The sequence below is a fragment of the Aspergillus affinis genome (genome assembly GCF_023601865.1).
Source record: "Aspergillus affinis strain CMG 70 chromosome Unknown NODE_24_length_322487_cov_87_188170, whole genome shotgun sequence".
Classification (NCBI taxonomy): domain Eukaryota; kingdom Fungi; phylum Ascomycota; class Eurotiomycetes; order Eurotiales; family Aspergillaceae; genus Aspergillus; species Aspergillus affinis.
The window spans coordinates 200,352-219,771 of NW_026515805.1; the positions used below are offsets into that span (position 1 = coordinate 200,352).

The 19,420-nt window shown below is 51.8% G+C and overlaps 7 protein-coding genes across 7 annotated transcripts; 6 read left to right on the plus strand and 1 right to left on the minus strand.

Annotated features, from left to right (window-relative positions):
- Positions 1-1,718: 1,718 nt before the first annotated feature.
- KD926_005107 (thiamine pyrophosphate-binding protein) lies at positions 1,719-3,710 on the plus strand (the record flags this gene model as incomplete). Its single annotated transcript, XM_053098396.1, has 4 exons — positions 1,719-1,978; positions 2,065-2,297; positions 2,363-2,559; positions 2,616-3,710. The coding sequence occupies 4 exons, from the start codon at positions 1,719-1,721 to the stop codon at positions 3,708-3,710; spliced, it is 1,785 nt and encodes a 594-aa protein (XP_052957758.1).
- Positions 3,711-4,066: 356 nt separating this feature from the next.
- On the plus strand, positions 4,067-5,563 carry KD926_005108 (GroES-like protein; the record flags this gene model as incomplete). The annotated part of the gene is made up of 4 exons (XM_053098397.1): positions 4,067-4,205; positions 4,267-4,991; positions 5,243-5,348; positions 5,418-5,563. The coding sequence occupies 4 exons, from the start codon at positions 4,067-4,069 to the stop codon at positions 5,561-5,563; spliced, it is 1,116 nt and encodes a 371-aa protein (XP_052957759.1).
- Positions 5,564-6,383: 820 nt separating this feature from the next.
- Positions 6,384-8,142, plus strand: KD926_005109 (sugar porter family MFS transporter; the record flags this gene model as incomplete). Its single annotated transcript, XM_053098398.1, has 3 exons — positions 6,384-6,453; positions 6,517-7,661; positions 7,777-8,142. 3 exons carry the CDS (start codon positions 6,384-6,386, stop codon positions 8,140-8,142), a joined length of 1,581 nt encoding a protein of 526 aa, XP_052957760.1.
- An 804-nt stretch (positions 8,143-8,946) lies between these two features.
- On the plus strand, positions 8,947-10,359 carry KD926_005110 (putative amidase; the record flags this gene model as incomplete). Its single annotated transcript, XM_053098399.1, has 7 exons — positions 8,947-9,012; positions 9,094-9,215; positions 9,272-9,339; positions 9,408-9,523; positions 9,572-9,673; positions 9,749-9,812; positions 9,893-10,359. The coding sequence occupies 7 exons, from the start codon at positions 8,947-8,949 to the stop codon at positions 10,357-10,359; spliced, it is 1,005 nt and encodes a 334-aa protein (XP_052957761.1).
- A 578-nt stretch (positions 10,360-10,937) lies between these two features.
- KD926_005111 (RlpA-like double-psi beta-barrel domain-containing protein) lies at positions 10,938-11,815 on the plus strand (the record flags this gene model as incomplete). The annotated part of the gene is made up of 3 exons (XM_053098401.1): positions 10,938-11,215; positions 11,334-11,578; positions 11,685-11,815. 3 exons carry the CDS (start codon positions 10,938-10,940, stop codon positions 11,813-11,815), a joined length of 654 nt encoding a protein of 217 aa, XP_052957762.1.
- A 137-nt stretch (positions 11,816-11,952) lies between these two features.
- KD926_005112 (HesA/MoeB/ThiF family protein) lies at positions 11,953-13,527 on the minus strand (the record flags this gene model as incomplete). The annotated part of the gene is made up of 3 exons (XM_053098402.1): positions 11,953-12,955; positions 13,022-13,235; positions 13,299-13,527. The coding sequence occupies 3 exons, from the start codon at positions 13,525-13,527 to the stop codon at positions 11,953-11,955; spliced, it is 1,446 nt and encodes a 481-aa protein (XP_052957763.1).
- Positions 13,528-14,354: 827 nt separating this feature from the next.
- KD926_005113 (putative aminoadipate-semialdehyde dehydrogenase) lies at positions 14,355-17,282 on the plus strand (the record flags this gene model as incomplete). Its single annotated transcript, XM_053098403.1, has 1 exon — positions 14,355-17,282. One exon carries the CDS (start codon positions 14,355-14,357, stop codon positions 17,280-17,282), a length of 2,928 nt encoding a protein of 975 aa, XP_052957764.1.
- Positions 17,283-19,420: the final 2,138 nt, after the last annotated feature.

Below are 19,420 nucleotides of genomic sequence, written 5' to 3' on the forward strand. Positions count from 1 at the left end.
GTCAAGTGCTGCGATATGGATATGTATTGCCATGCATGCAACCCAACCACGGGTCGGTCATTTCCAAGGGGACGAGGCACCAGGTTACTCAAATCCTTTCTTCGGACATCTACTGGCTGATAACCAACTAGGATAGACTCGAATTAGTTAGTCCCCCTTGGATGCGGGCAGAAGTCCTCGATCCTGTCGAATCCTGTCGCCAGACGCAAGCCCTGTCTGCGTTAAGAGTGTGCAAAGAAGCATCCCGGCCGTTTCTTGTCGCTAACACTATTTGGTTGGAATGCTGATAGGATGCATGCCAAGCCAGGGGAAAGAGACAGACAAAGGAACAGAATAGTTGGGGCAAGCATTCTCAAGGGTGGGGAGGGAGTCCAGTCTACGAGATACCGAATCTCATTTCCCATTTCGCAGAAATGAGATCAAAATAGTAAGTGGTAAGTCGGTATGTAGGTCAATAGGTATTCTCCCTGCATCACACAGCATCGAGTCAATAACGCATGTGCCCCTTTTAGTTTCCTAATCCTGCCGCATGAAAATAAACAACCATGTTCACCTTCATAGATAGTGCATGCAGACTTCATGCATAACCCCATCAACGAATCACCGTCCGTAAATTGTGCATCTCCCCTGGCAACAAGCCTTCAGAGCCAGTCAACTGCCCACATGTGGCTTCGAAGCACGAAGATGGAAAGAATTAGAGTGTCCGTTGCAGAGCCGATCACGCATTCTTCGGGAGTGCGTGCAGACCTGGGTTCCCCTGATAATCACCAATGATCCACCCACATGCTCCGTCGATCATCGGCCCCGGGAGAGGGGCGTGCTGATTGGTCCAGAGGGAGAGGTCATGTGACTAGATGGTCAGGTGAGCCGGGTCATTCTTTTGTTTATATATTTATTTAATAATTCTTCAGTTTATAGCAAAGTACTCGAAGGCGTTGAAGTTGATGCGTATGGTGGTGAAATGGGAGAGAGAACTAGCGCTGGGGTGGACTTACCGACCATTCACCCGGAACATATACCTTGGCGGTGAAAACCGTGGATAGAATATGACCTGCTGAAGATATATAGTTTGAACCCGGTCTGTACCCGTGGACTGTCCGGATGGATCATTCCGGATTATGACTACTCCGTATAGGGCTGGCTGTCTGGCATGAACCCGTTTCATTTCTAAATATTCCTGGGTTCAGACTTCGTTGCAGGTTCCATACTTCGTGGGTGCGTTCATGCCTTGTTGTCAGGTATCTTGGTCTGTTTCTGACATCATGACGCAAGGGGGAGCCTTATTGAACATGGTCTAGCAGGATCTGTTTATAACGTACTATGCATTTTTCTCATAAACATGGACGGTGTATATCTTTTCGTAACCTGAGGTGTCGATGGCCTGATTCAGGCACACTACAACACGTGCTTCACAGTCCGATAAGTCAGCACACACAGGGGAGGGCAGGCAAACCGTCAACCACTTCGCCTCATCAACACCAGCCATAGCTGAAGGAAATCCTTCGCTCTCTGCCCACGTCATAACCCCGCACTATCTGTGCTACCGATGAACTGTTCCTCGGTAACAGCCCGGATACTATCATGCCACTGGCAATTTATAGGAACTTGTGAGCAATGGAATTGCATTTCCCTGCTTTCACGATAGCGCATATTGCCAATAAGGTTTCAATTTGAATCGCAAGAAAAAAAAAAAAAAAAAAAAAAAAAAAACCCAAGAAATGGCCGGTTTCACCCTCCAAGATCCCGGGACTAGGGAACTCACCGGAGGCGACCTCCTTGCTCAATCGCTTAAGAATATCGGTGTGGAGGTCGCGTTTGGGCTGCATGGGGGCCATCTGGATGCGTTTCTCATGGGCTGCGAGTTCTCGGGCATCCGGCTTATTGATACGCGTCATGAAACGGTCGCTGTTCAGGCGGCAGAGGCCTACGCGACATTGACCTCCAAGATTGGGGTGTGTTTTGTGACGGCTAATAGCGGGTGAGAGGACTTGTAGATATATTCTACTTTTGACTTTTCTATATATGTCGCTTTTTTTTAGGTTCAGGGACTGACGGAAAACAAAGCTTCTCGAATGGCATTCCCGGTCTCGCGACGGCGCTGGCCGATCGTCATCCGATCCTCTGCATCACATCGTCTCCGCCATTGAGAGACGCAGAGAATAACTCACTGCAGGGCATTATCGACCAAGTGGTGGTCTCGCGACCGCTGACCAAGTTTGCGCATCGCATGACGAACCCGGAGGATACGCCGAGGATCATCTCGTTGGCTGTGAGGACGGCGTTGTCGGGCGCCCCTGGTAGGTTCATTGCATGTTAATTCTGATTGAATGGGGTTTTTTCTGATCGGGGAGTTCCTGGACAGGGCCGGTGGTGGTCGATTTTCCGATCGATGTGCTTTTCTCGCCGGTTCATCGCCCGCTGATTTCATGGGGTTCGATCTCCTCGCCGTTGGCGTTCGGCCCTGGTGCGCATACCGAGGCTGTTCAGGCTGCCGTGGAGCTACTGAGATCGGCGAAACGACCGGTGATGATTGTTGGGACGGGTGTCAAATCGGAGCAGGTATGAGATTTTGATGTGCTTTAGGATTGTGTCACGACTAACGGAATGGTTGCTAGGCTGGAAACCAGGTTGTTGAGTTCTCAAAGAACAGCGGTATACCTATTTTCCATTCGCCGAAATCTAAAATGCCGGCGGTGTCGGCTTCAAGTCCATTTTATGGTGGCTCGGCCGGCAAACTCGCTCTACTGGATGGTCCGAAACCGGATCTTGTGCTGCTCCTGGGCGCAAGAACCGGGATGTTTCTCGGAATGCGCAGCGGCGCCATTATTCCCGGGGAGAACTGCAAACTGGTGCAAGTCGACATGGATGGAGGCGAAATAGGCAGGACTCTCCCTGTTGATCTGGGTGTTGTATCTGACGTTGGCCAATTCCTGGCCGCGCTGAACGCCAGCTTCGACCGTGCCCTATCCTCCGGTTTCGATTCAGATTGGGTCCAAAAGACACTGTCTCTGAAGAGTCTACCATCTCCCTTTGAGAAAGAGTCCCAGGTTCAGCCGTCCGGGCGGCTCCACCCGTACCACGCCCTTAAGAATGTGTTCTCGTCCATCGAACCAGATAGCATTGTTATTTTAGACGGTGGCGAGGCTTCCGGATGGGCCAGCGATGTACTTCATTTCTGTGCACCCAGCGCCATCTTGACTTCGACTGGAAACCTTGGCTTCCTAGGAAACGGATTCGGATACGCCCTTGGAGCTGCCATCGCAGTGCCTCATCGCAGAATCGTCATGGTCCACGGTGACGGCTCCACCGGGTTCCACTTCATGGAACTCGACACGTTCAAGCGCATGAATCTGAACATCTTGACGGTGGTGGTCAATAACTACTGCTGGGGCATGAGCTCGAACGGCCAGCAGCTCGTGTATGGCAGCAAAACCCCAGCCCGGCCTGTTAGCTCGTTGAGCCCCGTGGCGGAGTATGACCTTGTTGCGAAGGCTTTGGGGAATGCCAGTGCCAAGCTGGAGAAGATCGATGAGATTGCGGAGACGGTGAAGAGACTGCAGAAGGAGGAGGGCCCTAGCTGCGTGAATCTGATCGTTGATGATAAACCGATTCATCCGATGACGACGGCGATGGTCGGGCAGACGGATGATCCAGGGATGGTGGTCGTGCCTTACTATGCTAATGTCCCCAGGGCGTACTATAAGTCATGAGATCGTATGTAGTTGCTGTATTTACCTTGAATGTGAATATATAGTCGTCTGTCTAAATCGGAATCTCTATCGCTAGCTGTAGTAGGTACGTTAGTCAGGGTATCGCGGGTAGAGATGACTAGACTCCTGCTGAGCGTGCAATCTAGAAGAGTTCCCCTCTCAAAGAGATACGTCACTAAGTGAACCGAGCTGTAATTCATTGGCCAGCAATCCCATTCAAACCGAGGTTCGAGCATGGAGAAGATGGAGAGAGCAACTAGACTTCCCCGCATTTGTGCAAACACTTGAGAACCTCACCCACTTCAGCAACATCGTATAGTTGCAATCAAGATCCTGTCAAACCTCAAAAAGCCACAATGAAAGCCGCCCGATACTACGCCCCCCGGGACATTCGGATTGAAGAGATCCCTCTTCCATCGCCATCCCCAGACCAAGTCCTTGTCGAGGTCGATTGGTGCGGAATCTGCGGCAGCGACATGAACGAGTACCTCGTCGGTGAGCTCTCTAATTGCACCCATACAGTCACTCACAGTGATTCCTAACATGAGTAATCCAGGACCCATGTCAATCCCTAGTCCTCAAAGAGGTCCACACCCCCTGTCGCAGGAAACCCTACCTGTAATAATGGGCCACGAGATCAGTGGCCGGATCATCCAAGCGCCATCAACCTCGCCCTTCTCCCCAGGACAGAATGTAGTCATCGACCCGCGCCTCTACTGCTCCAACTGCACGCCGTGCCGCAAATCAGCAACCAACTGCTGTCGATCCGTCGGCTTTATGGGCCTCTCGGGCGGCGGCGGCGGACTGGCCAGCACGGTCGCCGTGTCGCCGTCCAGCGTGCATGTCCTGCCCGACGACGTCGATCTCGCGACTGCGGCCCTGATCGAGCCGTTAGCCGTGGCGTGGCATGCCGTGCGACTGTCCGGGCTTCATGGCAACAACCAGGAGTCCGATCTGCATGTCAAGTCGACGCCGATTTTGATTGTGGGCGGAGGCCCCGTCGGCGTGGCGGTTGCTTTTGTGCTGCGATCGAGGGGAGCAGAGAGGGTTGTCGTGTCGGAGCCGGCGGCGAAAAGGCGAGAAGTGTTTCATGGCCTCGTGCGGACTGTTTTGGATCCGATCAGCGAGGACGTGGTCAGTCGGTGTCGGGAGGCGAGTTCGGACGGCGAAGGCGTCGGCATCGTGTTTGATTGCGCGGGCGCCCAGCCGGGGATGGACGCCGCGTGCCAGGCCCTTAGATTTGCAGGGAAGTATGTGAATCTGGCGACTGTGAAGGTGCCGGTGAGTACAGACAGAAGCACACACCCCGTGTTGCCACTTGTTCACATCACATCACGTCTTATCCTGTCCTACCCTATCATATATTATATTATATCCTCCGTCCGGGAGTGGCCTCTTCCCTTTTGCTACCCACCCCGGGGAGAGCGGATGATACCAGTATTTCCCGACTGGCCTCGGACCGGGGAAAAGGAACGGGAAACGGGCCAGACAAGAGAAAGTGGCTGACTGGCTGACGACCTGATTGGCTCAAGATTACGATCCCTGTTCTCCAGTTCCTGCTAAAGGAGCTTACATATAAAGCGTCCTTGGCGTATGACGAGAGGGATTTCCAGGAGGTGGTAGCTGCTTTTGTCGCCGGTGAGTAGTAGTCTGTCTCTACCTAACGCGGTTACATCCGGACCAGAACGTGCTTATGCAAGAGACCAGGGCAATTGACAGGCATTGAACGCATGATAACGAGAAAAGTGAGGCTGGAGGAGATTGTCGAGAAGGGATTCGAGGAGCTGGCGAATCCGAATGATCATATCAAGGTGATGGCGACACCGAAGGGAGAAGAAAGAGAGAGGGGATAAGCAGGGGTTGAAGATTCCTTGGAAGAGGAGTCTCTGGCGGGCAGAAGGTGTGAGACAAGGTTAATTAATTGGATAGTAGTCGGGCAGGATTAGGAATCTCATTGCAGGACGAGCAGCAGACGTTGAGGGTTGCGCAGGTCACATGCATTGGAGGGCATTTTGACCGCCTCCAAGAAGGAATGGATTTTCTCTTTCCTCATCCACTTCGATGCAACCAACAGCCCATTTTCCGGCCATCTTTCATCATTATGGTCGGATTGTGGACTCTCCGAGGCAATGGGGATGGACTAGAAAAAAGTAATCCTGGCATGATCGCCCTATATCGCAGCCACCGACAGCAGCCCAGTCAGAAGGGCCGGAAACGATGCTTTTAGCGGCGCATTAGTGACAGCCGCTCAGTGGACGGAAAAATCCATCTCCTCACGACTGCGATAATTTCTCCGTCCGTATCCACCCCCCGGAATCGAAAGAAGCATTGCCGAGTCGGTGTCCTGCCCACGGCGTTTGACAGTTTGCTAGATTCAGCACAGGGCGCCGAGAGAGAGCGGAGGAAACTGTGGTCACTCTTCGCTGTCCCCTATTAGTGTCTCCATCTTTACGATCGTCATTCTCCCGGTCTCCGGCCCATCGGAAATAGTGATGACGGATGGGGCTCGTCTGGAGGAAGGAATGGATGGGTTGGGGTAGGATTTATGGGGGGAGGGAAAAGAAATAAATAGGGCCTGTTTCTGGGGAAGATTCCCCAGTTTCTTTCCTTTTTTTTCTCTCTCCCCAGAAAGCCCACCCTTTTGTGTATCTAGCCCAGGGGATTCTCGTCACCATGGGCTTCTTCAAGAATTATCGTGTCTATATCCTGACAACGGTGGCCTATTCGGGGTCTCTGCTTTTCGGTTCGTTATGTCTTGTTCTGAACTGGTTTTATTGTGATTGACTAATGGGAAATGCTTTTCTAGGATATGACACTGGTGTCATGGGTAGTGTCCTGGCTATGGACAGTTTCAAACGGGATTTCGGGCTGCCTCTCGACTCCGACGGGTTCTCGTCGTCATCCAATGCTCAGGTTTCCTCCAATGTTGTCTCGCTGTTGACGGCGGGCTGTTTCTTCGGTGCTATCGCGGCTGCTTTCCTCAACGATCGTCTGGGACGTCGTTACTCGCTGATGGTATTTACCATGGTTTTCCTGGTCGGAGCTGCGCTGCAAGTCGGTGCGCACCATGAAATCGGGCTGATCTATGCCGGTCGTGTGGTGGCGGGTCTGGGCATTGGTGGAATGTCTAGCATTACCCCTGTCTATGTGGGCGAAAACGCTCCTCCCGAGACCCGTGGTCGTATTGCCGGCATGTTTCAGGAATTCTTGGTCATCGGAAGCACCTTCGCCTACTGGCTGGACTACGGGGTTGCCCTGCGTGTGCCCTCCAGTACCAAGCAATGGCGTATTCCGGTCTCAATCCAGCTCATCCCCGGTGGTCTCATGCTAGTCGGCCTGTTCTTCCTGAAGGAGTCTCCTCGCTGGCTGACGGGCAAGGGTCGCCATGAGGAAGCCCTGCAATCGCTCGCGTACATCCGGAATGAATCGCCTAACGAGGAGGGCGTTCAGAAAGAGATTGCCGAAATCCGTGCGTCCATCGCGGAAGAGAACGCTGCCACCGAGGGTCTTACCTACAAGGAGTTCCTGCAGAAAAGCAACCGCAACCGCTTCCTGTTTGCCTTCGTTCTCATGCTGTGCCAGCAGTTTTCGGGCACCAACAGTATCGGATACTACGCGCCCCAGATCTTCCAGACGATCGGTCTCAGCGCCACCAACTCGTCTTTGTTTGCTACGGGTGTCTACGGAACCGTGAAGGTCGTCGCCACGGCCATCTTTCTGTTTATTGGAATCGACCGATGGGGTCGGAAGAACAGTCTGCTGGGTGGCTCCGCCTGGATGGCCAGCATGATGTTCATCATCGGCGCTGTCTTAGCCACCAACCCACCTGACCCGGACAAAGCTGGTGAGGGTGTCTCCAAGGCCTCCATTGCCATGGTCGTGATGATCTATTTTTACGTGATCGGATACAGTTTCTCCTGGGGTCCCACTCCTTGGGTATACATGAGCGAGGTAAGATGCCATTGTCTTATACCCCTGGTCGCTCTAATATTAGCCCTTCTCCTTCTGTGCCCTCAACCCCCCCCACATTTTCAATAATTTCGTCCACTGACTCAGATGTAACTAGATTTTCCCAACCCGCTTACGAGCGTACGGCGTTGGTCTCGGAGCCACCTCGCAGTGGCTCTTCAACTTCGTCATTACCGAAGTGACCCCTCATGCGATTCACAACACGGGCTGGCGAACCTTCCTCATGTTCGGTATTTTCTGCCTGGCCATGGGTGTCTTTGTGTTCTTCTTTGCCAAGGAAACCAAGGGACGAACCCTGGAGGAAATGGATGTGCTCTTTGGCGTTGTGGACGAGGCTGACCGGCGCGCGGCGGTGGAACATACTCTGAACAAGGGGGTGACCACTCACATTGAGCGTACGGATGAAGAAAACAGCCCTGTGACTTCCGTGAGTGTTGCTCCTGGCGAGCAAGACAAGCACTAGAGGCGGAGTGTTTGTCTGTGGTGATGTTAAAATGATTGTATCATGACTTTATACTCTGAAAGACTTGGGATAAATGTGAATTAGATGGCTGAGGGGTTAGATATGGTATGCTACAGCGTTAGATGATATGCATATATGAATTCAACGGTTTCTGAGTCTGCGGTTTCACAACGCGGGAAAAAGACCCTTTAGTGGAGATGAAAATCGTGGCACTGCATTTCCTGTGCGAGGTCAAATGCCCTTCCCTTTCCCATCCAGCTAATCATCGTCATTTCCAGATCTTAATAACTTCACATATACTTCTCTGTTGGTAACCACCTACGTCCAGTGACCTTCTCCCGAGCCAACAGGGGCGCCCAATTCCCGCAGTCCACGGCAAGCGACATGAAATAAGGCAGCAACGTCCTTTCCTAACTGATCGAATAATACTAAGCTCGCAATAATAAGTTGTGCGTCGCATCGGGACTTGAAAGGGAAAGACAATTGGGGGCGATCAAGGAGGGATTGGAATCCCGACTGGCGTTACGGACTGACTGACCAGCGGGCTGACCTGGTTCACCCTGATTTACCTACGTCTCAACTTATTTAATCCATCACACGACCCTCGCATTCTCGCTCACCATGAACTATTCCCTCCTGGCTTAGAGCTATCGTTGCTCTTTACTGTTTTCTCTCATTTTGACATCATGATTTCCCATCTTTGGCTGCTTCTCCTTGCGTTCTTCCTTGGTACTATTGTCGATGGACATCCGTCTGCAGTCGTTGACACTAATTGGAATGATTGCACCCTTTCCAAATTGATTGATGCGACATTTGACCAGCTTCATGTGGTTTGAGGATGAGTGCTTCACGAGTGTGGATTTGGTCAATGTAAGTTGCTGTCCCTCCTGCCTCTATATCAAGTATGTCGTGGATTTTATGCTTGAATATGAAATGAACTGATGATATTAGGCCTACTTCCGTCGAATAAATGATGTGAACTCCACCCTCCATGCAGTTCTCGAAGTGAACCCCGACGCCCTGGACATCGCCAAGCAGTTGGATCAGGAGAGAGAGATGGGCCATCTTCGTGGGTATGTCTCCTACCTTCTGTGTGATGGAATGATAGTTTATCGTTAACTTTGTCTAGACCTCTTCATGGGCTGCCAGTTTTCGTGAAAGATAGTATTAGCACAAGATATAAGATGCAGACGGCTGGTATGTGGTCCCTCCCTGGGACATTGGTATTGATTGGCATCCGGTAGACTAATATGCTCTCTCTCTAGCTGGCTCGTTCGCTCTTGTTGGGGCTAAATTGGATGACGATTCCACCGTCGTGGCTCGACTGCGTGAACACGGACTGGTCATTCTTGGGAAGACCAGCCTTTCGGAGTGGGCGAGCGTCCGGTCGATGAATTCCTCTAACGGGTGGAATGCGCGTGGCGGCTAGACATATGCAGCTTATTATCCAAAGCAGGATCCCAATGGTAGCTCGAGTGGGAGTGCTGTGGCTACGGATTTGGGATTGGCTTTTGCGGCCCTGGGGACAGAGGTGAGTTTGTTTACTTGATCCTGCTTTCGGTTGTTTGAATGTCAGATGAGGATGAATAGGCTAAGTATTTCGCAGACTAGCGGAAGTATCCTCTTCCCAAGTGAAGTGAGCAATATCGTGGGCATCAAGCCCACCGTCGGTTTGACCTCTCGCCATCTAGTCATCCCCGTCAGTCCTCGTCAAGATACAGTCGGACCCAAGTCTGGGACCTCGCTATAGTCACCGGCCTTTCGAACACATCTCCCGAATTCTGGGCCATGTATCAAAAAAGTCTCTACTACGGTGGCGAAGGCGGCTTGCTCGGCGCTCTATCCCGTCACCAGCTCGATGCTATCATCCTGCCCACCGGCACCGCAGCTGATATTCCGGCCCTGGTCGGTGCACCGGTCACTACGGTCCCCATGGGCGCGTTCCCGAATTCATCGGCAATCAAGCATAACGATCGAGGTGATATGGTGTACATCGCGCCGGGGATCCCGTTCGGAATTAGCTTTTTAGGGAAGCAGTGGAGCGAAAAGGAGTTGATTGGGATGGCGTATGCGTTTGAGCAGAGGACATTGGTTAGGAAGACTTTGAAGAGGGTGGTTGAGCCAAAGGGGGAGTTGAGAGATGTCATTGGAGATGAGGATGAGGGTGAGGATGAAGATGAAGATGATGGCCATGATGCTGGGCAGTGTGGTTTGTGAGCTGCATTTGGATTGGATTGGAGCTTATACGAAAGGAGCAGGCTATACTGCTACGGGGAATGATCGTTATTTAATAAGGGCGTTAGTTAGTATCTAATCTTTCTTGACATATGGTTGCTATAGTTTTTGGTTGATTGCTGAGATTGAATCTATTCTGGGGCTTGGTTCTCTTCAGTACAGGTCAGTAGTTGTAGGTAGATGGTAACCGCCCAGAAATAATAACACGAAAGAACTGGAAAACAAAGGAGCTCTGCGAGGGTCCAAGTATTCGTCAGATCACCCAAGGGTCCAGATGCCTGGACGCCTAAGTGCCTGGGTGCCTTGGTACCTGAGGCGCACGATGCCAAGCCAATCGCCTGACTGGGGTAGTCACGGGCCTCGGCCGATGCCTGACAGCCTCAGGCCAATCAGGACGAACACCGCAAAAAGGCGCGAGTTACACCTAAAGTGTCTAGCGACAACCACCCCCAAACCCCTATCTTTTGCGATTCTGTCGGTCGCAATGAACCAATTCATCCATCATGCGCTTAGCCTTTTCCCCCATTGCAATCATACCAGATAAATAAGCGCCCTCAGGTATGGACGTCCCCAAACGCAAACCTCTCCCTCTACCTAAGGACGAGGAGAGTGCGCCAGCGACAACGACCTCTCCGCCTCCGCCTCCGCCCCCGGGGCCGGGACCGGGACCAGCCCCGGAGTCAGGCTCAGGCCCGCAATGGTGGCAGAACTGGACCCAGCGGTGGTTCGCGCTGCCCCAGCGCAAACGGACGATTATTGTCATTGCCTTCTTTGCGTCTTTGGCGCTCATTGCTCTGATCATTGGACTTGCTGTTGGGTTGACGAGGAGGGGGAATGGGTGAGTTGATCTTTCCTATTCTGTTCTATTCTGTTTTGCTGGATATCTACTCTTATGTTCGCTGGAAATTTGAATCACCTGAATACTGACAGACGCGTCTTCAACCCATCTACTCTAGTCATGCAAACCTCCCCCTCCCGACCGGCTACGGCGGCCCCTACAAAGGCGATCTGACCTACTATGACCCGGCTCTTGGATCCTGCGGCATCACTAGTTCCAGCTCGGACATGATATGCGCGGTCTCACATAAGTTGTTTGATGCGGCGTTGACGGGCTCGAATCCGAATGCGAATCCCCTGTGCGGACTGAAGTTGAGGGTTAAACGGGGGGAGAGTAGTGTTGATGTTATGGTTGTGGATCGGTGTAGGTTCTTCTCTTTCCGTTTGGTTTTTACCCCCTGGGAGGGATTTGAGGAGAGAAGGGGTAGGGGGAGGAAATAGGGTTCGAGTGCTAATTGATGATGATGTAGGCGTTGGATGCGATACCACTGACCTGGACGTTTCTTCGGCGGTGTTCAAGCGGCTCGCGGATATGGATCTGGGTCGCGTGTTGATTGAATGGGCTTGGTTGGATGAGGCGCCGGTTGATAAAAAGCTGTGATGAGGCTTGCTGGTTCTAACTAATGCTAATGCCAATGCTGATTCTATTTACGGTGTTCATGATTAATACATGCGTGATGCATCAGGTCGTGTCTTCTCTCTCTCGTCTTTTTGAATCGCTCTTCTGTTTCTGTCCATTCAATACTCGGGCCATTCCGGATCGACCTGTTCGCGCCAGGCGCGGAATCCTCCCCGGATATCGGCGATCGTTCGCTGGCCGCTGCGATCTAATCCTGATTCTTTGAGCTTTTTGACGGCAATCTGGGAGTCGTTGCCTAAACGGCAGACCACGTAAATGGGGTCGGTCGAGTCGGAGGCGATGTGCTCTGGAAGCCATGATGGGGGAGTTGAGTGTTCACTGTCTTCGGGGTTGGTTGTGGCTGTTCCGGATAAGATGGTTGAGATGGGAACGTTGACGCTGTTGTCCAGACTGCAGATGTCGTACTGGACCTTTTCGCGGACGTCGATGATAGTGGGTTGTTTCCGCGGTTGGGGTTCCTCAGACAACTGTGGATACAAGCTTTGGTATTCCAGTGGCGAGATCCGTTCCTCCGGAGACAATAGCGATTCTGGGTTCACGGTGCCGCAGAAGAAGACATAATCGGTAGACCCTGACTTGACAGAGTCAAGGGTGACGGTGGCCTCGGCAGAACAAACGGCACAGTTCGGTCGACGGGATCGCAATTTGATAGATCGAAATTGAGGCGTCGAGTATGCGGAGAAGATCAGCAGCGACGGCGGCTTCGTTTCGTCAACTGGAGAGGTAATCACTTTGATTGCCTCGACCGCCTGGAGGACACCCATCGTGCCGACCACAGGACCGATAATTCCCCCGTCAGCGCAACTCAGAATACTGTTGGCTGGCGGCGGCCGGGGGAAGACACATCGGTAGCAGGGGCCTCCGGTTTTGTCGCCGACCGGTCGAGGAGGGTTGTTCAACACCATAAGTTGCCCCTCGGTGCGCAAGGCCGAGGCCGAAACCAAGGGTTTCCCTAGGAGCACGGCGGTATCCGAAATCAAATAGCGCGTGGCTGGATTATCGGTGCAGTCAAGAATCAAATCATATTTCTCGAAGATGTCTGGTGCTTCTTGAGAAGAGAGGTGCGATCGGTGAGGGATGTATGTAGGGTGGGGGTTCAGCCTAAGTACATAACCGGTCAGCTCATCCTCTTGAACGGCACCTATGCTAGATAGGTGGGAAACTTACTCGCGCAGATACTCAATCGCACTGTCCACCTTCATCTTTCCCACGTTCTCGCTCCGGTGCAGAACCTGACGATGCAAATTCGACGTATCGACCGTATCTCCATCCACGAGACCTATCGTGCCCACGCCCGCGCCAGCCAGATACAAAGCCGCTGGACATCCTAGACCCCCAGCGCCGACAAGCAATACTTTGGCGGCGCGCAGCTTCAATTGTCCTGTATCATCAACCGAGGTCTCGTTAGCGTAATGCTCAAAGTACTAGTTTGATCTCAACGAACCTTGCAATCCCAGCTGCGGAACAATCATCTGTCTCCCGTAGCGCCGATACTCCTCATCTAACAGTGGCCATTTCCTATTCTCATTCCGAGTGGTGGCGGCCTCCTGGGCCCTGGTTGTTGAGGCTGCCTGCTCCGCATTCTCCAGGTCGCGTTTCAATACCGCTAGCTGGGTTTCTGTAGCGGCAATTTGAGCGCGCAGCGAGGCACATCTGTCTTCGAGGCCGTCCATGGGAATATCGGGGAAGCAGGAACCTCCAGAGGATGACCAGAATGCCGTCTCGTGTGGGAGGTTTGATTGAAAGTTGGGAGAAAAAGACCCCGCGCAAGCAATCTTATCGCGATGGCGCTAATCCAATTTTGTCCGCAGAGCTCATCGACACGTGCGAGTCACCTGATCCGCTGGGCCGTGGAAATATCAGAACCGGACGTCTGGTATTGAAAGTTTCACTTGGCTTCCTTCGTGAAACACAAATTACGCCGCCCCGAAAGTCACAAGAATCCGGTATATCCTCTCACTTTCTGACATGCACCTGGCTAGAAATTCGTCACTATCTGCCATTATTCCCATGCAGGGGCTCAAATCCGCCCCGGGCCTGTGGGCCCAGGGTTTCCGTTTGACCGGAAGAATCTCAACCAGTCAAGTACATGAAGGAAGCAACGCAGGATGAATACTCCGAGGATTTGGCCGATCCAGCTTACCCAGGGCCGAATGCCCTTGAGTTTGTACGCGCACTTGATGGATAAGCAACTGTCAGAGACGCTTGCCACCATTTATGTCTGCTGTGACGGTATCAAACTGGTTAGGCCCTGCGAGAGTTGAGCCAGAGACGACAGCCGCTCGCTCTTTACTACAAATTAGGCCGTTCACATGGGGCCAGAGGCATTACATTGCTCTCTCATTTTGGAGTTCTGTCATCCATAAAACCAAGAGTTTTAGTCTGATCCTGCCGATTTCTGTTGCGGTACATCATCGTGATTTTGAAACGCCTCTCATATGACGATTCTGGTCCCTACGCCATCGTATTTGTTTTTTGAACCTAGTTACACTATCCAAGAATGGGGTCTCAAAGAGTGAAGTCGAAAGACGATATCGACAGCGAAACTTTAACAGGAATCGCCAAAACATGCAATGTACCCGAAGAGCAAATCGAGGATGTACACAGCTGTACTCCTCTCCAAGTCCGACTCATTGCAAGAGCCGAAGTCTTCCATCTAGCTCTTGCTTTCGGGCCTGATGCTGATATTGATCGGTTCTGCAAGTCTCTGACTCAAGTGGTCGCCGCGAACCCTATCTTACGCACGCGGTTCGTCAATACTCGCCTGGGTATACTGCAGGTCATTACGAATGAAGAACACATCACGCAAACCAACTCTGGAGACCTTGACGCGTACCTCAATGATGAGGAGGCACACAAACTGGGCCTGGGAGTGCCTCTTTTCCGATCGACTGTTATCGGCAGGAAGTTCGTGGCAACGATCCACCACGCCGTGATGGATTACTGGTCCGTGACCACCTTTTTCAAGGAAGATGTAGTGGGCGCGTATCATGGCCAATCTTTAAAAAAACGACCTCCCTTCAAAGACTTTGTGGCACATGTCGCGAGCATCGACGAGTCTGCGGCACAGGCCTTCTGGAGTCCTCGATTCAAAGGCGTTCCCTCACTTTTCCCAACCGTGAGCCCGGGCTTTGCTCCCCATGCAAAGCAGATAGGGACGCGGAAAATCGCATTGAAGGGAATTGGCGAAGGATTGTCCCCTTCACATCTATCTTCCTTTGTCGCGGCAGCGTGGGCTTTGACGACGGGTGTTTACACGGGCAGCGAGAACGTCGCGTTCGGTCTTGTATTGTCCGGTCGTTCATCTGGTTTAAACGGCCTGGAAAATACTCTAGGGCCCACATTGGCTGAAGTGCCGATACAGGTTAACTTGCCGCGGAATTTAACGGTCGAAAAACTCATCAAAGATCGTGCTACGGCTTTGCGCCAGTTGCAAACACAGCCTACCCTGCAATATGGTATCCAGAGCATCGGCGCCCTCAGCGATGCAGCCCGTATCGCTTCCGGGTTTCAGGCCTTGATAAACATTCGTCCACCGTTACCGATCGCTGCAGAGGCGACAGATGTCCAGTTTGAAAGTTTGTTGTGGCCGCAGGGATCATTTAGTCTTGAACTGGTGTGTAGCCTCTACGATGATGGAATTTTAGTTGAACCGAGGAATGATCCTGCTGTTCTTGATGATCGCCAATTAGATCGAGTTTTGAACCAATTCGAGCATACATTGCAACTGCTCACGGAGGTTCCATCACAGACAAAACTGGGGCAACTCCAGTTATTAAATCCACGCGATCGTGCAGAGATCCTAGAATGGAACAAAAGCATTCCTGATTCGGTCGAACAGTGTGTACACGACGTGTTTCGTGCTCAAGCTCGCGCGCGCCCGGAACAAGTCGCAGTGGAAGCTAGCGATGGGAAACTGAGCTACGGTGAACTAGACAAATTGTCGGATCGTCTTGCGAACGATTTACGGAGGAGGGGTGTCGCTACTAACAAGCCTGTGGCTCTGATATTTGAAAAGTCTCTTTGGGCTATTGTTGCCGTGCTTGGGGTCCTCAAGGCGGGCGGAGCATGTGTACAGATCGATAAATATGCTCTGTATGACTACAGAGCTGCTATTGTCTCTACCACAGACGTCAAGATCGTTTTGACATCGTCTGCAGAGTACAGCAACTCCGCTAATCTGGCACCGGATGTTTTTGCCGTCAGCGAAGAATCTATGGCTGCACTTCCAGAGCATAATGGGCCTGTTGGTAAAGGGACGACCTCTCCAAATGATCTTGCCTATATCGTTTCTACCAGTGGAAGTGGCACGACGGCCCCGAAGGCAGTTATGCTTGAGCACCGCAACCTGGTTTCGTCTTTGACCTCCCTCGCCGAACGACTCGGCTTGCAGTCTGAGTGCCGGGTGCTTCAATTCGCCGCCCCTGTTTCCAATACCATTATTGGCGAAATGTTCGCGGCTCTCTTGTTCGGCGGATGCCTTTGCATACCGTCCGAGGCGGCGAGTGCATTCAATCTCGCTGGTTTCATACAGTCCAGCAAAGTCAACTGGGCATTTCTACCCCCAGGAGTAATCCGGACGATGTCGCCTGATGAGTCCTCTAGTTTACAATCCTTGGTCTCACTCGGTGAGCCCATTGACGTCGAGACCGCGAACACTTGGGCCAGTGCAGTCCGATTCTTCAACGGCTGGGGACTATGCGAGGCAACCTTCCTCAGCACCATCGCAGGATTCAGCCCGAACTCAGAGTCCCCAGAAAGCATCGGCCTCCCACTCGGTAGTGCTACCTGGATTGTCAAACTCGGAAACCCCAACGAACTCACTCCCATCGGCGACGTTGGCGAACTCTGGATCGAATCGCCGTCCGTCGCGCGCGGCTACCTCAACGACGACCCTAAAACATCCACTTCCTTCATCTCGCCACCTCTCTGGGCCTCAACCTTCCAGCGAAACGCAACCCGCTTCTGTCGCACCGGCGATCTCGCCAAATACAACGCCGACGGAAGCATCTCCTTCATCGGTCGCCAAGACAACCAAGTTAAGCTAGGTGGACAGAAAGTCCAACTCGAGGAGCTGGAGAGTCTTCTGGCCCGCTGTGCCCACATTCGGGAGATCGTCACCTCCGCGAAGATCTCGGCCGGTCGGACGCAACTAGTTGCGATCGTCTGTTTGGTGGATCCGCGATTTCCGAGGACTGCTGTGCTTCAGGAGTTGCCGGATACTGAGAGGGATGCTGCGAGTGAACGGCTGGATCAAGTTCGTGACTACGCTCGGTCTAGGTTACCGGCTGAGAGGGTGCCTACTATTTGGTTGATGGTTGAGCGGTTGCCTCGAACCGTGTCGGGGAAGCTGGATCGGGGGGCTATAAGGGAGTGGTTGAAGGTTAAGGTGCAATCTGTTGTGACGCCGCGGACACCGATGTTTTGATCACATTTAGAGAGTTAGCTTTATAGAAGTAAATATGTCTCGATCATCAATGGTATTTCCCTCTATTGCTTTATTCTAGGTGACATCTTACATCTTATATGGGCAGCTTTATAGATATAAATATAATCTAGAGTGTCGGCGATATCTTTCGGTCTGACTATAATTCAAGTAAAGAGCGTTTTGAAGTACGTTCCACTCACAACAAATTTCTCAACACAGTAACGGTGAGCAAGCAATTCCCACAGCCATTTACTTCCACCACCTACGGTTCTTCTTGGTACGATAGGCCACAAGTCGATGATAGAATGAAATCTACCAATACAGCTAGTAATGTCTACTAAGCCTGGAAGGAGGCTTTCCTACGTGGGAAAAAAAAGCAGAAAGAAAAAGTACACTCGAAGCAACACCCTGGACACCGGAGCGCATTGACAGCGCAAAATTGCAGTATTTCTTCTTACATGAATCCTGCTCGAACCTACGCTATAGTAAGCCAACATATAAGTTTGAACTAAAATCATTTACTAAAACAGGAAGTGAGAGCTTCCCAAGACTCGGCACTGGAGACGATTTTCCAAATCAAATCAAATGTCTCATCGTGATTCCCTGGTCTGGACTGCATACCAGCGAAGACGAAAGAGGCTATTGGTGTCACTATCTGACATCACGCAATACGAGGTCACTTCGCTCTATACAACCATGTACTCGGTTTCAGTTTCTTCGGGACTACACCGTCGATCGCAGCTCCAAGAAAAGGATGGTCTTGGCCAGGTATACTCCTACGCAATGGGCAATATACCGTATAATCGTAATTAAAATGTAGCATTGCATGATCGGGCAAAGTCCGGTGGCACGCATAATCGTGAAAGGCGCGGACTTGATCCTCGAGCCGTCGGGCTCTACCCCGATCCCCGGCTTTACAGTAGAGTTCGTTCGGGGTACGGAGAATTCGTGGGCGGCGCTAGGATCAGATCCACACCCGTTGACCTTCCTGTTTTGAATGCCCAAGAGAATCAGTACTTCCACGGTAGGTAAATGAGAAGATTATATGGATGAATATCCTTGTCGGGTGCGTAAGAAGGAGGAAGGAAGGCTTGGCCAGAAACTAATCAAAACACAATATCAGACTAAGCCCCCATGTAGCCGGAAAATGAGACAACCAAGACTATGTGGGCTGACCCTAGTCTATCATTGTACGCTGTCAGCATTCGGCATCCACATTCCGCTAGGCGATGCATAAGAGCACACAGTAAGACCTAAGCTACCTTCCTAAACTGTGGAAGATCTGCAATCTGCAGCTCACTGAGTCATGTCGAGATTGGTAGTCGTTTCCTGATCAGGCTTACTGGCGGCCACCGCGGAGATCCTCCACAGATTAGAGTCTACTGGACTGCCTGACTGCGATCGCTTGCTTTCTGAGTAATCATGGATCCGATGTCAGTTTCGGAAGTTTCTTTCGGGCGAAGGATGTTAGTATGTCGGTGAATAGGGCAAGATAGGTGGGTAGGTAGGTTGGCAGGTAGGTTGGCAGCCTGTAACATACCAAGCCTGGGCAATATACACTCAATCGGAAAAGCCCCGACGGTCTCAAAGACGACCTGCATATTTAAAATACGGCGTGAATATCGGCTCCGACTCTGCATCCGACACTTGGCTCTTGTGGCAAGGACATGAAGGTGAAGCACGTTCCAAGACAGATCGAATAGGGATCAAACAAACCCCTCCGGCCAAGTGTCTAGATTCCCGACCAAGAGGCCGATGTTTCGGAGAACAAGAATTCCGATTCCATCTTGGGGGCTGGTTTCACGGCCACGACAAGCTCGACAAGTCCGTTAGATTAAGTGGCGCTGGTTTACGCATGCGGGGAGTGACGCTGTGGCGGTCTTTAGAGTCCTTAGCATGTCAGCCACCCGGCGGGCCGGTCCTGGGGGGAACCAGTGGTATAAAAGAATAATTAAAAAGAAAGAGAGGAAAATTGCCGGAGCTCTAACGGACCCGAACTGAATCACTATCAAGTTAGGCGGCCAGCTTACGATGTATGTACCTTTCCAATAAAAGGCTGGTGTCGATCACTAGTTGGGTCTATTCCTGCCAAATACCGTTCAATACCACGGTACAGTATTGAAACTTACCGGTATTTT